This window comes from Neovison vison, chromosome 3 (assembly GCF_020171115.1).
Source record: "Neovison vison isolate M4711 chromosome 3, ASM_NN_V1, whole genome shotgun sequence".
Classification (NCBI taxonomy): domain Eukaryota; kingdom Metazoa; phylum Chordata; class Mammalia; order Carnivora; family Mustelidae; genus Neogale; species Neogale vison.
The window spans coordinates 197409749-197427238 of NC_058093.1; the positions used below are offsets into that span (position 1 = coordinate 197409749).

Sequence of the window (17490 nt, forward strand, 5' to 3'; positions counted from 1 at the left end):
TGTGTACAACCTGAACAACCATCCAGGGCATCCCTGTTCTTAGACTAGCACAGGATCAGGAGTTGAGGATCCCTTTCTGAAATGATTACCAAAACCTGTATTGTCATGAGTAAGCCTCCTTTACATACTAGAGAGGACTTAAATGTGGAGCCACTAGAACCCTCATCCACGGCTAGTGGGAATGTAAAGTGGTATGAACACCCTAGTGACAGTAGCTACTAGAGTCAGGGATGTGCATGCACTCTGGGAGAACATACATACCCATGCACACTAAAATGTGTGGACAAAATTGTCTATGTCAGTATTGGTAACAGTAAAAACAGGAAACAATCCAAGTCCCCATCAAGAGCAGAATGCCCAACTAGATGGTGACATGTTTACACCGTAGATTATCATCCAGCAATGAAAACGAATGAACGACAACCACAGCCTCAACCTGGATGTCTCACAAATAACGCTGAGTGGAAGAAGCAAGACCCAGTTGAACCCACGTTCTATGATCCCAGCCAGATGAAGGTCAAGACTAGGCAAAATATAGCTCAGTTGTTTGGGGAGGCACAAAGCAATGGTAAAACTGAAGAAAAGAAGAAGATGATAAAGTCAGGGAGATGCGGCCTCTGGGGGAAAGAGAAGGGACACACGGCGTGGGAGAGTCCTGGAATGTTCTGTTTCTTGACCCAGGTGCTGGTGCGCAGGTGAAGCTCTCCGAGCCTGTGTTTACCTCTGTCACTTCTCGGCACCTGTGTGACTGCTCTCAGGGTGAAGGTCGGACAAAGCGCCCAGGACAACAAAGGGCCATTCACGTACCACGCGGTGCAGGTACTTGTGGTCATAGGCGCTGATGGGCTTTCCGTCCAGCAGCACGCAGCCCCCCTCCAGCGGGTAGAAGTTCTCTAGGATGTTGACACAGGAACTCTTCCCACTGCCCGAGGGCCCCACGAGCGCGGTCACCTTTCCTGGGGACAGGCTGAAGGAGACATTCTGCAAGGAACAGGCAGACACCATGTGGAGCTACTGGCTCAGATGCCCTGACCTTGAACACAGGCGGGCGCCCTTCCCACCCCACCCATGCTCCTTTGCCGCGGTTGGGCACTGCCAGCCCCTGAATATTCTCTTTTCTAGGATTTGGCAGGATCTTCATGTGCACTTCCATAGCCTGGGTGCCTCCTCCCCTTGTTCAGGACCACCTCCAATGTCCTCTCCTCTGAGAAGCCCTCCTAGACTGTTAACGCCATCCCTGTGAGCTACCCCTATCACGCCACCCCAACCTACTGCCTTGCTGGCACTTATTATCTGGAATGTTCTTTTAATGATCTGCTTTCCTGACTCCAGCCCGAACTCCATGAGGACCGGGACTCTGTCTTACGTGGTCCTGGCTATACTGCAAGGCCTGGCATGCAGGCGAGAGACAGGACGAGGGAAGGGATGATGTGGGCGGGTCTCGGGCACCCCTCTCACCTGCAGAACTTGGGTGTGGGGCCGAGTGCGGTAGGTGAAGGTCACGTTCTCAAAGTCCACCCGGCCCTCCAGGCGGTCAGGGGCCAAGTTCCCATCATGCACCATGGTTGGCTGCCGGTCAATGAACTCGAACACCTTCTCGGCGGCCCCCACTCCCTGCATCAGGCCACTATAGACGGAGCCCACAGACTGTGGGGGGAGGAGACACACGTTCCTGTCGCAGTGACACCCCAGCGCTGGGACCCCCATGGTGCCGGAGCAAGGAAGGGGTGCAGAGAGAGCAGGGACACAGCAGCCGTTCGGGCGGGGGGCAGGAGCCCCCCCGCAGTTCAGCAGGGAATGACAACACTGACAAAACAAGGGCAGCAAGGGGCGGCTGGGTTGCTCAGTGGTTAAGAATCTGCCTCTGGCTCAGGTCTTGGTCCCAGGGTCCTGGGATTAAGCCCCGCATCGGGCTCCCTGCTTAGCGGGGAGTCTGTTTCTCCCTCTCCCACTCGCCCTGCTCGTGCTCTCTCTTCCTCTTTCTCTCTCTCAAATAAATAAATAAAATCTTAAAAACAAACAAGCAAACCATGAGAGCAATGACAACAGATACGGAGCCGCTGGTGAGAACACATAGGAAGGAGGGCCTTGCCGCCATTACAGCTAAACCTCACCGCCGTCCTGCGGGGTGGGTGTTCTCACCCCCCAGCGGAGGAAACGGAAGGGCAGGGAAGTTAAATAACCCGCCAGAATGTGGCAGAACAGGAATTCTGAACAGAATTCCTCCCTCGGCTGCCAAAGCATTTTTTAAATTTCGGTTTTAAAAACTGCTCTTAATTCATGCTATCCACACTTCTTGCGTAAAAACACACACAACAAATGCGAGCGATGAGGACGATTCATTTTGCTGAGAACTCTGTATACGTTATGGGGGGTGGCTTTTAGCGTCATCTCATTTTTGCCGATGAGAAAACTGAGGCACAGAGAGCCCCCATCCCTTCCCCCAGGTCACACAGCTGGGAAGTGGCAGAGCCAGGCCTTGAACCCAGGGACGACTGGCTCCTGAGTTTAGGCCCTTGTGTGCTATGACCATGGGGGCCTGGCTGGGGAACCCAGCACCGAGGACTGTTATTAACATCAAGCTATTATCACTCATGTTAAGATCCGAGCACCACGGAGCAGTGCCCTTGGGCCTCCTTCAACAGGCGCATCTGTAAATAATTCTAAACTTAGAAACCATGCCATTGGGATCACACTCTTCCCATTCCTTCATGGTGTGTCTCAGGGTCCCTTGCACGCTGGTACCCCTAGATCTGCCTCATATCTATGGCTGAGACGCCCTGCTTCTGGAACACAGATGGGCCATGTCGGCCCAATCCCTGACTGGTGGGCACCGGAGGACACTTCGACTTTCCACTCTGGAAAGCAATACACCTCTGCCCACCGGTGTGGGTGTCTCTGCGCCCCGGTTCCTAGAGGCAGGACTGTGGGCATCAGGTGACAGGCAGATGTGGCCCTAGCCAAAGTAGAGGTCTAGCCATCTGCAACGGACCCTAACGGCCCTCTCCCCAGACAGCCCCAGCTTTCTCCCTGGAGGACACAAAGGCCCGACCTCTGTGCCTGGGAGTAAACGCCCCACTCAGGGCATCCTCAAGCAGCAGCTGAGGGCTCGGGCGGAAACGCCCCAGCTCCCTGTCTCCGGGTCTGCTCCTAGTGGAGCCCGAATGAAGGCAATATAAAACAACCCCTGTTTTTCCTGTGGGGTTTTAAACTCTTTAAAGTTGGGGCGCCTGGGTGGCTCAGTGGGTTAAGCCGCTGCCTTCGGCTCAGGTCATGATCTCATGATCCTGGGATGGAGTCCCGCATCGGGCTCTCTGCTCAGCAGGGAGCCTGCTTCCCTCTCTCTCTGCCTGCCTCTCCATCTACTTGTGATTTCTCTCTGTCAAATAAATAAATAAAATCTTTAAAAAACAAAAAACAAAAAACTCTTTAAAGTTGTGTTAAAGGGGAACCTGGGTGGCTCAGTTGGTTAAGTGTCTGCCTTCGGCTCAGGTCGTGATCCCAGGGTCCTAGGATTGAGCCCTGCATCCGGCTCCCTGCTCAGTGGGGAGCCTGCTTCTCCCTCTGCCTGCCACTCCCTCTGATTGTGTTCTCTCTCTCTGTCCAATAAATAAATTTTAAAAAATCTTAAAAAAAAAAAGTTGTATTAAAATAGGGGCGCCTGGGTGGCTCAGTGGGTTAAGCCTCTGCCTTCGGCTCAGGTCGTGATCCCAAGGTCCTGGGATCGAGCCCCGCATTGGGCTTGCTGCTCAGTAGGGAGCCTGCTTCTCCCTCTCCCACAGCCTCCCCCAACTTGTGTTCCCTCTCTCGCTGTCTCTCTCTCTCTGTGTCAAATAAGTAAAATCTTTTAAAACTATATTAAAAAAATCTAAGTGGGTTAAAATAAATTCAGACTCATCTGGTTTTGAACTGGGTTCCCCCACCAACGTGGCAGCCAAGTCCCTTGGCCTGAGACTCAGCTGCTTTTCCCGAGAAATGGGAGGTAGAACAGGACTAAGACCCCTCTCACGGTGTTGTTCGGAGCGTGTCCTGAAACACCCTTGTCCCTGTCACTCGACTTAGTAAACGGAGCTGTGACAGCTACTTGGTAATACTACTGTCATCGGTGGTTCTATGTTCTCTCCCCCACCTACCTAGAAAGAAACATGCCCTCCATCACCCTGGGACATCCCCCACCTTTACATCCCTCTTCCCCATCCCTCCAGCCCCCCGAGACCCCCTCCCCCAGCCGGCCGCTCACCTCCATACAGTCTCCCAGGACAAACTCGTAGATAATGAAGGAGATGAGGTTGCCGCTGGTCATCTGCCCCGAGATGACGAGGTGGCCGCCGTAGTAGAGGATACTGACCTGGACGACCAGCAGCGTGAGCTGAGGGCAGAGGGAAGCGGGCACCTGGGTCACAGAGGCCTTGGCCTGAGCCTGCCATCCCACCCCCGGCCCCAGGCTGCAGGGCGGGTATGAGAGCAGCTGTGGGCTGTGCTCTCAGTCGCAGACTGAACTCCAGCCAGGCAGGGGTGTCCTCCCACATGCTGCTGCCTGGCTGTCACTCCTGCCCTCCCGCTCCCCGGCCCTGGACTTCTTCCCCACAAAGGCCCCTAGCTGGAGGGAGCCACGGGCCTGGCGGAGAACAAGGCTTTCTTTGTGAGGCCCTGGCATACACAACACAGCCTCCAGCACTCAGCCAGGCCAGGCAGGAGCTGTTAGTCTTCCTCCTCACTGGAAAGAGCAAGGCTCAGGGAGGTTCAGTCCATGGGCTAAGGTCACACAGCAAGCCAGGCAGGGCGGGACGATGGGGTCTGCTTCTTGTCCCCACCGGGTTCCCTGAAGGAGGGGCTGTGTCCAGGGCACCCTTGCCTCCCACTGCCTCTCCCCACCCCAAGCCCCTGGCTGGGTTAGACCCAGATCGATGGTTAGACCATGGTGCCTTTGTGCCAGGGACAAAAGGTCCCCATGCAGGTGGGCAGACCGCTGAGAGGCTTGGCTAGCTGAGCTGGGTTTCGGGTCCCTTCTCCTCTCTGGCTGGGTCCTCTTGAGGGGCAGCTTGCCCTGTCCCCTGGCCCCCTGGTAGATCACCACTCTTTCCTCCTCCTAAACTAACCCTTCTCACACCTACCCCAGCTATGGCCCGATGTGCCCACCTCCCAGACGTGGCCAACAGACAGCAGCAGGCTCCAAGCGCTCCCCGTTCTCCAGGGAGGGGCTGTGACTCACCCCCAGGGAGTGAGCTAGACGCTCTAATGGGGGGGGTGTGGTTTGACATAGGGCCTGCCAGACGGCAGCCTAGGTTGGGTCCTGCTGGCCTTGGGGTGACTCCCTTCCGGGGCAAGGACGTTTTCCCAGCTGAGATGCTTCCCCGGCTACCCCATGCCCAGGTAAGAGGGAAAGAGGAGGTGCCCCACGAGGATATTCGCCGGGAGAGTGCGGTCCTTCCCAGAAAGACTCCCCCGTCGAAAAGCAGAAAGAGGGGCAGAGTAAGGTCAAGTGTGACCAGGCTGACACCGACATGGAGGGACCAAGGCTTACGTCCTGGTCAGGGGATCCCTCCATCTTTGTGTCCTGACCCCCGACAGACCTGCCCAGGCCAGGAGCACATACCCCGCTGCCCCAGACATAGTAGGTGTAGGCTGCGGCCTCCTTCCTGTTCAGCTTGTACACCTGCTGGAGCTTCCGGGAATACACCTCTGCCTCTTCCTCCTCGTTGGCAAAGCTCCGCACGGTCTTCATGGCACTGATGGTCTCCTCGGCTGTGCTGCTGGCCCTTGCCAGGGCATTCTGGACCTCTTTGGAGAGCCTCTGTGGCCAGGGCAGGGACAAGAGGGAGGAAACCCCAAAACAGTCCCACTATCCAATGGCCCCTCAGTCTCTCTGGGTTTTTCTACCTCAGTTAGCACTAGCTCTCTGTGCACAGAGTCCAAGGACAAAAGGATAAGACCACCCCCCATGCCCTCCACCACCTTCTAGCTTCACAGGACAGACTCAGAGAATAGGCTCTAGCTGGGTTATTGGGTGAGCTCCTGAGGTCCCAGGTCCCGAGGGATGGGGGACTGAACATGAAGTCCTCTCCAGTACTTAAAGGTGGTTATTCACAAACACACAGCTTTTGGTAATTCTCTCAGAAAAGGAGACTTGACACCTGATCCTGTACTGGTATAAGACAGGGATGACCTGAAGAAGATGTGGTATATACACACAGTGGAATACTATGCAGCCATCAAAAGAAATGAAATCTTGCCATTTGCGACGACATGGATAGAACTAGAGGGTATTATGCTGAGCGAAATAAGTCAATCAGAGAAAGACAATTATCATATGATCTTCTGATATGAGGAAGTTGAGAGGCAAAGTGGGGGGCCTGGGGGGCAGGGAAGGAAAAATTGAAACAAGATGGGATTGGGAGGGAGACAAACCATAAGAGACTCTTAATATCACAAAACAAACTTGAGGGTTGTCAGGGAAGGGGAGTAGGGAGAGGGTGGTTGGGTTATGGACATTGGGGAAGGTATGTGCCATGATGAGTGCTGCAAAGTGTGTAAACCTGGTGATTCACAGACCTGTACCCCTGGGGTTAATAATACATAATGAGTTAATTTTAAAAAAGGGGGGGATGCCCTGGATGGTTGTTCAGGTTGTACACAATACAAGAAACACTAAGTATTAAGGGGGTGCCATTTACATTATCAATATATATTAAATTATGATAGTGCCTGAAGACTGGCACAGAGATTCCAGAACTCCTAGCCAATTCTAGATGGTGATGGAGGGCTGTGAAATCTGGCTGCACCGTGTGTGTATGACTGGGTATAGATGGCTGAGAGATCGTCCCAGGTGTTGGACCACAAGGCTGCCGCCCACCACAGCTCTTGAAGCGGCCCCTGGGCAGAGCTGTTCAGGCCTTGCAATAGTTAACATCCTCAGATTCTCAAACCTTTGATGAAGGTTGCCATAGAGGCCAGGCCAGGATCATGCAAGGGCGCATCCCATGACCTTCAAGGCTCGCTGAGGCCATCGGAAACATGCAGCGTGTTCTGGCATCTCGGGTGGAGCCATTCTATGTCCTGAGTCATGTCTGGCGGAGGGCAGTGTGTGTGGGGCTTGTGGCGATGACTGGGGGCTGGTGGCTGTATTCATGCAGGTCCAGCAGGAGAGCTCCAGAGCTTCCTTGAGGCCCCGCCCAACTGAACTTGAAGGCGGGGACTGAGGTGTGCAGGGCGGGTAAATGGGGGGAAGCTCTAGGGTTTCCTGCCGTGTCCTGGGGGCTGGCCTCCGGAAGGCAGGAAGGGCGGGGTGGGGAGCAGAGGAAGGGAAATGGCTCCAACTCATATATTTACTCTTTCTACTCAGGGAGGAAAACAGAGGCCGGCAACCCGGAATCACGGGGGAGAGGGCCCTGCTGGGTGCGGGGCTCTGCCAGAAGGCGCCACAGTGGTTGTGGGGTATGGATGCACTTGGGGGCTTGCCTCGTGCCATGGGCGCCAAAGTTTCTAAGTGAGCGGGTCACTCCTGCCCAGGAGGCCCCCCTGTCCCCTCAGGCCTGGTCCCTGGGGAAGGAGCCGCCTGCACCTGTCTAAACCCAGCCTCAGTCGCTTGCGGCTCAGGACCACCCACCAAGGCGGGGAGCAGGAGGAGGCTGTGGCAGGGGTCTCGCTTATCAGGCTCGCCTCCCTGGCAGAGGCAGCATCAAGGAGCAGCTAGAGGGGCCCGCAGCCTGCCCCTAGCTGCTTCATGGGTGAGGGCCTCGCTCCTGGGGCCTGAGCCACCCCCACGTCGACACTCTCCAGAAAGACAGCGAGCTCTGCGCTTGGTGAAAACCAAAGTTCTCGCAAAGGCCTACAGCCTGACCTCGTCACCTCCTGGCCCTCATTCCCTGTCGCGCCCCCTCACGCGCGCTCCAGCCCCACTGGCCTCCTGGAGGCTCCTCAAACACACCGGGCACGTTCCCACCTCACGGCCCTGGCGCTGGTTCCACCCTCCACCTGGAACACGCTTCCCTGGAGATGTCCCCCTCTTTGCTCAAATGTCACCTTCTCAGGTGCCACCTGCCATGCCCTCCCCCCCACTTTATTTTCCTCCTTAGCACCAACCACCTCTCATCTCGTTCTGTACTGTTGCTATTCCTGCTGCCAATTACCGTCTGCCTCTTGCACTAGAACAGGAGCCCCTGGAGGGCAGAAGCTTTTCTGTTCCACCGATGGATCCTGGTGCCTGGGATTAGGACACGAGTCATAAGGATCCCCTGAATGACGGAACGCACAGGTGGGTGGACGAGCCCTTCCGTAGTCCCCAGGGCCGCCCCAGAACCCCTTGTGAGGCTCCTCCCTCACTCCGGAGCCCTGCGCAGACCCCAGCAGGGACCCTGGGGGGCCTACCTTGTAGTACTTGCCGTAGATGTCGGACACCATCATGATGATGGGGAAGCCCATGAAGGTGACCAACGACAGCTGCCATGAGAGGCTGAACATGAAGACCACCACGCCCGTGACCTTGACCGTGTTCCGCAGGAAGATGTTGATATTCTGGGAGACCAAGTCGCTGACCATGGTGGTGTCCGAGGTGAGGCGGGAGATGAGGTCCCCTGGAACACAGGCAGCTCAGTTCCCACTGTGGCAACGGGGCCACCGTGGCTGGGGGCAAGGAGACAAGAAGGGGCTTCTGAGACAGGCAGCAGGGAGCTCAGGCCTCCCCTCCTTTCTGGGCGGGGAGGGGAGCAGGGGAGAGAAGAGCAGACACCCCTTGAGGGGTGCTCTGAGCCTGGCCCTGGGCACTAGCATCTTCTGAGGTCACATCCCACGGTATAGGGGAGGCAGCTGAGGATCAGAAAGGGAAGGTTCAGCTGCTGCCACACTGCCTGTCCCTGACTGAGCCGGAACCAAACTCATCTCTCCTCCCTGTCACTGGCAGAGGGGATGACCCCCTGTTCCCTCAGGGAGAAGCAATCATCTGGGCTGGGGGGAGGAGAAACTTCCAGCACTTGCCTCCTACTATTGTTCCCATTTTCAAGATGAGAAAACAGGCTCAGAGGGGATAAGTTAGCGAGTGCTGGAACCAGGGCCAGTCTGTCTGAGAGCCTGGGATCCTGGCCGGACACTGTAGTGCCCTGCGCCCCACCCCTCACACCCGCTTTGAGCTGAGCCTCTCTGGCCCCACGCTTGGACAGTTCTGGCCTTTGTGGTTCCCAAAGAACAGTGGAAAGCAAGTTCTTGGCTCCTGCAGGGACCTCGGGTGGCCTGGCCAAGGTCCTGCTACAGTGGCCACAGCTCATACCCAAACCTCAGCCAGCAGGCCAGCTTCCCGAAGGCCTCTGGCGGGCCCTCCTAGGGTGTCTCTATCCTGAACAGGATCTTGGGAAAAGCCTGCCATGGAAACCCCCAGCGTGAGACGCGCCCCCCCGCCAGAGGCCACCCCGGGCTGCTGGAGGACCAACCTGTGCGATTCTCGTCAAAGAAGCTCATCTCCTGGGACACCAGTGAGCGGAAGAGACGGTTCCGAAGGCGAATGTTCAGTCTGGCAAATATGAGGGTAAAAATGCCGCCCCGAACACCTGCGGCAAATGAGCTAATTGCAGATAAGAGATGTTACACAGAGCACGGCGTCCTTGTGGCAACCCACAGCCATCACCCCGGCTGCCCCCTCCCGGTGCTGGCAGGCGTGGGCCCCTCACGGGTCAGACACGGGGAGGGACCCAACCTTGGGCCTCCTTCCAGGGATGGCACCACCATGCAGCCTCCCTTGTTCCCCAGCTGGGGTCCCCATGATGAGGGCAGATAGGGGACTATGTTTACTGGGGATGAGGGACCCCAGGCTGCCAGCCAGACCCCTCTTCCTTCCAGAACAGCACAGACGAGGCTGTCCCTGGTTTCCCACTTGGAGAGTAGCCAGGGAGGGTGAAAGGGGAACCTTGAGGCCTGAAGCCAATTTTAGGGACAAGAGGGTGTGATTCAAGGGCAGTGATCAATCTGTGGATACGGGTTCTGAGCCTATTTGGTTGTTGGTTACCATGATGAAGGGCTGAGGGACAGGCTCTCCAGGGCCCTCTCCGGGGGCTCCCCGACCTCTCTCCCCCCCGCCGCCCGGGCCTGGAGAGGCGGGGTGTGGGGGCGTGAGCAGGCTACCTGCCGATGGCCAGCAGGCACATGACAATGACGGCCGTGCTGAACTGCTCCATGCTCTTCTGGATGACGATGCCATCAATGGCCCGGCCAGTGTAGTAGGGAAGGAAGGTCTCTCCTAGGGGACAAAGTGGGCTCAGGGGGCGTCTATAGCCAGGGGAGCCCGTACCCTGCCTCCGCTCGCTCTACTGACCAGGTACTCTCTCCTAGTGAACTCCTGCTTCTTGCCATGGCAGGAGGTGGGGTGAGGGCCCATACAGCTTCAGGCCCCCCTCTTTTCACATCAGGAAACACGGGTTATTGAACAGATATAGACGGGGGCGATCTTGTTAGTAACAGTCACCAGGCCTGAGCGTGCGGAGCCATGGGACTTCGTCCCCTCTGCACAGACACGGCAGCCGGGCCTGTTACCACTGCGTGTTGCAGACGAGGGCAGTGGAGCTGAAAGATGAGATGAGGCCCACTGGGCCACACGGCCAAAGTTCACTTCCTTCTTCTCGCTGACGGAGGGCTCAGAGTCCACATTCTAGAACGTCAGAAGACGTGGATACTCTGGTTCCGGGCACTGCTGGAGATTGCCATCCAGCCCCTTTGGGTGGAGCGCTTTGCCTTTTGCCACGATTTCCCACCCGTTATCCTCCTGTATCTTCAGAGCGTGCCGGGTGGGGTAGGGAGAGGGGGCGAGCGGGACTCACCCCCATTTCACAGAGGTGAATGGGAGACTTAGAGCTGAGTGCTCTGCCTGGGACACCAGAGGTCACACGGCACAGGGCAGGTAAGACGAAAGGCCGGGACTCAGATGCAAACTGGCCTCCCATCGAGGGGCTCCTTCCTAGCCCCTTCCCTCCCAATAACCCGGAAAGCCCGCTCTCAACTTGTGGGAATGATGGACATGGAACTGCAGGTGGTCAGACCAGGCCGTGTCCTCACTGCCACTACTGCTCCTCCCACGGGCGCAGCCCGGCATACAGCAGGAGCTCAGTAAGGGTCCTCGAACGAGTCTTGGCCAGCTCTGTGGGAGACAGGGAGGCCTTCTGTGGGGTTCTGCTGCCCTCTGCTGGTCTTGGCACAGGGACCACAAGGTGGCAGCCTTGAGGGCCTTGGTCCCCATGGTCCTCTGCTAGATGGGGTCCCTCACCACCACTGTGGAGCCCACCTGAGCTGAAGTCCGGCCTCAGTTCACCCAAGGGGAAGACAAGAGCATCAGCGAGCTCCAAGGGCAGCTCCAGCAAACACCAATAATAATATTAAGCACAACAGACACTTGGGGGCCCTTCCTGAGTAGCAGGCACTGCGTCAAGCATGTGCGCAAACTCTTGTTAAATCCACGCAAGAATGGGGCACCTGGGTGGCTCAGTGGGTTAAGCCTCTGCCTTTGGCTCAAGTCATGATCCCAGGGTCCTGGGACTGAGCCCTGCATCCGGCTCTCTGCTCAGCGGGGAGCCTGCTTCCCTCTCTCTCTCTCTGCCTGCCTCTCTGCCTGCTTGTGATCTCTGTCTGTCAAATAAATAAATAAAATCTTAAAAAAAAAATCCGTGCAAGAATCGCACGAAACTCTCCAATCCACCAGCATATCCTGGGGCTCCGCCTTCAAAATACAGCTGACCCTTGAACATCACAGGTTGTGCAGGTCTGCTTACACACAGGTTTTTTCCATAAACACGGTACAAGACTATAAATGTATTTTCCTTATGACTTTTCTTTCTTTTTTTTCTTCTTTTAGAGAGAGAGAGAGAACAGGAGCAAGGGGAGAGAGAGATGCAGGCTCCCCGTTGAGCAGGGAGCCCAATGCCGGGTTTGATCCCAGGACCCTGAGATCATGACCTGAACTGAAAGCAAAGGCTTAACCCACTGAGCCACCCAGGCGCCCCTCCTTGTGACTTTTCTTAGCAATGCTGTCTTTCCTGTAGCTCACTTGATTGTAAGAATACAGTGTATGATACATAGGACATACAACATATGTGCTAATCTCCTGTTTATGTGACCAGCAAGGCTTCTGGGCAACAGCAGGCTATTAGTATTTAAACTCTTGGGGAGTCAAAAGTCATACCAGCGTTTTCAAGCAGCCCCACATGTTCAAGGTCAACAGTACCTCCAGATTCAACCTCTTCCACTGCCCCTACTGCTCCCACCTGGGTTCAAGTCTCCAACCTCACCTGGACTTTCTCAGCCAACTCCTGGATCTCCCTGCTGCCACCCTTGTCCCCATCAGCCTGTTCTCCACGAAGCACACAGTGGGGCCCTAGGAAACCCAGTCAGAACTGGCCACTCCTCAGGCTTCCAACTCATTCAGGGTAAACATCAAAGCCCTGACAGTGGCCAGTGGTGCCCTACAGGACCAGGCACCTGCTACTGCCCTGACTTCATCTTCTGCTCTCCTTCTGTCTACTCTCTCACACCACCCCAGCTGCGCTGACCTCCGCTTTTCCTTTCACAACCAGGCACCTTCCTGCTTCAGGACCTTTGCACGGGCTGTTACCTCTGTGTAGAGCATTGTTGCCCTGGATATCTGCTTCCAAATCTCTTTCAAATCCCATATGCCCCCCAATAATCTCATTGGTGTGGTATCACGATTCTTCCCATTTTACAGATGAGGAAATCACGGCAAAGGTATTTGCCCAAGGTTTTCTAGTTGGGTTGCTGGGAAACCCAATATAAAAGAATTGTAATGTACTAGGAGATGCTCCACTGGCTGACTGAGAATTATCAGTAGTCACAGTCTCTACCTTGTGGAAAGTACTCACTTTTGCCGGCACCGTGTTCCAGCTTACCAGCTTTCACAAGAGCCCAGCAAAACCCTACTTTTGGAATGAGAAGTTGAGGCTTGGCCAGGTTCTGTAACCTTGACTCAGGTGACCAGTGCAGTTGGGGGCCTGATCTCAAGTCCAAGCCCTTACCCTCCACGCAGTCCTGCAGGCTGGCAGACTCTGCTCCGCGGTATTTTAGGACATCTGTATTCCCTGAGCACATAGCAGCTGACAACAGGGCCCCAGCAGGGGGCGGAAACGAGGTCATGGGTGACATCTGGCTACACAAGCGGGATGGTTATGTGTTCATTCATTCCATGAGCCTGCCTCTGTACCAGGTTGTGGGCTGGGGTGGGAAGGAACCCGGGGTGAGTCAGACCTGGCCAAAACAGCCCAAAGGGGCTCAAAGCCTGGTAGGGGAAGCAGGACAGTGGACTCATGATTTTCGTGTCACTGGTGCTACAGCTGAGGTGCAGATAAAGAATCGCAGTCACTGTAATCCAAGAAGGCTTCTCGGAGGAGGGGATATTGGGACCTTGAAACATGAGCAGGGAAAAACTCTCTGGTTAAATGGAAAAGGGTCAGCTCAACACTCACAGGCACTAAAATATAGTGGGAGCCTTCCAGGTTCCAGGAGCTGTTTGCAGTGTCTTATCCATATTAGCTTGCTGAACCTCATAAGCCCGATCACGACTGGTACTGCTATTATGCCCATTTAACAGATGAGGAGACCGAGACCCAGAGAGGTTAAGTAACTTGCATAAAATCACAGAGCAGCAGAGGGTTTGGGACTGAGAGGGCAGAAGGTCAATAGTGAGAGGACAGGGGTCAGCTCTGGGGCCTGCCTGTCCTCTCTGAGAACAGTCTGGGTTTGGGGCCACTCCCAGATGCTGTCTGTTAAACGTGTAACAACTCAGAACGGCTAACCACACTGTACCAAGCTCTGGACCTGCCATTCTCCTATCCATTTTATTCAAGCTTCCCAACGTCAGGAAACATGGGGGATGCTAACAGTCTCCATTTCACGGAAGCGAGGCTCTGGAAGGCCTGATAACTTGCCCACAAGCACACAGCCAGGTAGGGAGCAGGACTGCAATGCATGTCCCGTGCTCGTGACCCCCGGAACCCATGGAATTTTGACCTTAAGATGTCACATTCCCACCTGCCTTATCTGAAGAAGCACTTTCACACTGGGCCAGAACCAATAGTAACAAATACGTATTACACGACCAACCCGGACACACTCCCTTCCCACGCAGGCACACCTACCTAAAATAAAAGTTTCACCACACAGTACTGACTCTAACCACAGACACCATGTTCTGACAGTCTCTAGTATAGCCTGCTCTGTTACAAAAAAAATGCTTTGTTTGACCCAGTGATCCCACTTCTGGGAATTTATCCTACAAATACACCCACATTTATATGGAATGTATACAAACAAGGTTATTTACCTTAAGGGAAAAGACTCGAAACAACTCGAAGGGCCAAGAAAAGGAGACCAACTCAATAGTCTCTGGACTGGCCTCACAGGGGACTATTATGCAGCCAAATAAAGGAATGAGGTACCGACTGGAAATTCCTAAAATATGTCACTAAGTGGGAAAAAGCAAGACGTGAAGTAACGTGTGAGAGGTGGTGAGAGTAACAGGTCCGTTTTTGCTTGTTTGGCTCTCATCGGGAAACACTGGGGGAACGTATGCAAGAAATGAATAGAAGTGGTTTTGCACCCACTTGGAAGCTTCCAGAACATTTCCAGTAGTTAGCCCTCGTCAGGGAGATCAGGGCCGTCAGAGGCAGAACCGGGAATGGAACGCGCAGTATTCACCTCTTCACATCAATTTGATGTTGAACCATGTGAACAATACGTCAAAAGATTTAAGAGGAAGGACGCAGTGGTTATATAACTCCCCCCCCCACACACACACACAAATTGCTTTCCGGGGTGCCTGCCAGGCCCCCGGGCTCCGCACTTACCCAGAGCTGCCACAATGAGGAAGAAGGAAGCGGCCACGAGGAAGGCCACGTCAGGCTTGGTGTAGGACAGCAGCTTGTGCAGCGTGGCCCCCGATGCCTGCTCACGAGGGGGTCGGGGCTCCCCGGGGAAGCCGTCAGCCTCGGCCTCAGCCCCCGGCTCCAGGGCCTTGGCGTCCGGCCGCACCGTGGACAGCAGCCACCAGAGCATGAAGGAAGCGGCGAGCGAGATGTAAGTCCACACGAAGAGGGCCCAGAACCACGGGTCCCGGACCGGCTTGCGGACCTCAGAGAAGAGCAGCAGCTTCACCATGGTGTAGATGCCCACGAAGAGGCACACGAGGGCGATGACCGTCCAGGAGGCCCGAAGCCGCCGGGGCCCCAGGGCGCTGTTCTTGGCCACACCGATGGTGGCTCCCAGGAGCAGGCAGCTGCGGTAGAGGCAGGCCGCCCAGAGGTCCAGCACCGAGTCAAAGATGTTGAAATGGCGGATGTCCTCCAGCAGGCTGCGGTCCAGGTGGCTGAGGATGTAGATGGCCGTGGTCATGCCGACGTCCATGCTCATGAAGGCCAGGGTCACCACCACCGCCTTCCACAGCTGCATCCTGCTGGCTGGCGGTGGGTGCGTGCCGAGGAACAGGCTCTAGCTCATGGGGGCAAGGCCATGGTCCGTGGGGCGAGGCCAGACCTACCGGGGGCAACAGGGCAAGGGGTTCAGGTTTGCACCTTGGTGGCTGTGTGCCTCGGTGTCCCCCATCTGTGAGAGGGCAGTGACGGGAGCACCGAAGTCATAGGACTGGTGGGAACATCCCATTCATTCAAGGAGTGTTTCCTGAGAACCAGTGGGTAGTGGGTGGGCCAGACTCTGTTATGCGTGTTAGGATTTAACAATGAACAAACACAAAGATCCCTGATTTTGTGGAGATGACACACCCACATCAGAGAAAGACCAACACAATAACTAAACGATACAGTGTGGTAAGAGCTAAGAGCTGGCGGGGAGGAATGGGGTGCAGGGGATGGGGGGGCGATGGGGAGGGGAGAACAGTCGTAAATAGGGGGTCCAGGGAAGACCTTACTGTGAAGGTCACACTCGAGCAAGACTAAAAAGAGGTTAGGGAGCCTGACACGCGGATATCTGGGGGAAGGATCTGCGGGTGGAACAGACAGTGCCAAGGCCCTGAGGCAGGAGGGTGCCAACATGCTTGAGGGATCCCACAGGGTCAGGGAGGTGAGGGTGATGGCATCTGGATGCAACTGAGATAAGCAAAGAGTGCTGTTTTTACTAGTAGTAACTAGTAGGAGTACTAGTACTATTATACATAACTAGTACATTATTACTACTACCGCACTACTACTGATTTCTCTGAACCCATTTCCTCATTTTTAAAACAGCATGAGGTTCGGTGCATGAACATCTGCTCTGGGCACAGTGCCTGGCACATACTCATTGCTGCTGATTGTTACCACTGTATACAGTGCTCACATAGTAAATGTTTGTTTCCTGTTCTCCCCAACTCCAGCCTTAGACCAAGAAGTCAGGGGGACGGGGTGGTTGGCCACAGGCCCTAGAGCAACCCAGGGACTTTCACATCTGTCTGGAAGTTTCCAGAATATTTTCCTTCAGCCCAGGTTGCCCTTTACCCCCTCACCTAGGCCCTATTGGCTTTCTGGAGTTTGATGTCTGCTTTGGCCAAAGCAACCCCCCCAACACTGGGCCCTTTGGGGCTAAGCCAGTGCCTAGGAGACCCCAGGAGCTGCAGGGACATGGCAGGATGCAGGCCTGATGGCACTGTTTGGAAGTGGGACCTATCCAGGGCAGAATGGGGACTGGGCTAGGGGTGTGCCTCTGAATGCTACCTCTTGACTTGGGTCCATCCCTTTTCTTCCTGGGGTATTTGTCATCTGATCTGCAAAATGGGCAAAGTTCTGGAGTCCCCACGTGGAAAGGAAAGGCATGGAATGCCAGCAGGGGTCACTCTGAGTAGTGACTGGGATGGGGGTCAGCTAGAGAGACCCTTTCCCCTACAGCTCTGGTGCCCAAAGGCTAGTGGCTCACGTTCTGGAGTGACAGAAACCCCACAAACCCCATGAGGCAGTTGCTTCCACATTCCCATATGTAGTTGGGGGAAACTGAGGCACAGAGAGGCAAAAGCATGTGCCCCATATCACTCTGCCAACAAAGGCCCACGGCAGGACTTGGGCTAGTATGTAAAGGATCCCAGCACCTAACTCTCAAACTCTGTACAGCAGAGCAGGTGCCTAGTAAGTATAAGCAAACAGTTATGTAACATAGCCCTTCCTCTGGCCCCGGTCTTTTATAGAATTTTTATTTTTATTTATTTATTTTTTAAAGATTTTATTTATTTATTTGTCAGAGAGAGAGCATAAGCAGGCAGAGTGGCAGGCAGAGGCAGAGACAGAAGCAGGCTCCCTGCTGGACAAGGAGCCTGATGGGGGACTCGGTCCCAGGACCCTGGGATCATGACCTGAGCTGAAGGCAGCAGCTTAACCGACTAAGCCACCCAGGTGTCCCTTATAGAATTTTTAAAAAAAAATTTTCTAGGGGCGCCTGGGTGGCTCAGTGGGTTAAGCCGCTGCCTTCGGCTCAGGTCATGATCTCAGGGTCCTGGGATCGAGTCCCGCATTGGGCTCTCTGCTC

The 17490-nt window shown here is 55.2% G+C and overlaps 1 protein-coding gene across 2 annotated transcripts in view; it reads right to left on the reverse strand.

The window, feature by feature from the left end:
- The window catches only part of ABCB9 (ATP binding cassette subfamily B member 9), a 28768-nt gene that overhangs the window by 7791 nt on the left and 3487 nt on the right, over window positions 1-17490 (reverse strand). For both annotated transcript variants that reach the window (XM_044243458.1, XM_044243459.1), the window contains exons 2-9: window positions 14832-15516; window positions 10111-10225; window positions 9423-9553; window positions 8368-8573; window positions 5597-5794; window positions 4241-4369; window positions 1459-1647; window positions 808-981 (exon numbers count right to left, since the gene is read on the reverse strand). In XM_044243458.1, the coding sequence (XP_044099393.1) occupies window positions 808-981; window positions 1459-1647; window positions 4241-4369; window positions 5597-5794; window positions 8368-8573; window positions 9423-9553; window positions 10111-10225; window positions 14832-15432 (1743 nt within the window). In that variant the 5' untranslated portion in view covers window positions 15433-15516. The remainder of the gene's footprint in view (window positions 1-807; window positions 982-1458; window positions 1648-4240; window positions 4370-5596; window positions 5795-8367; window positions 8574-9422; window positions 9554-10110; window positions 10226-14831; window positions 15517-17490) is intronic.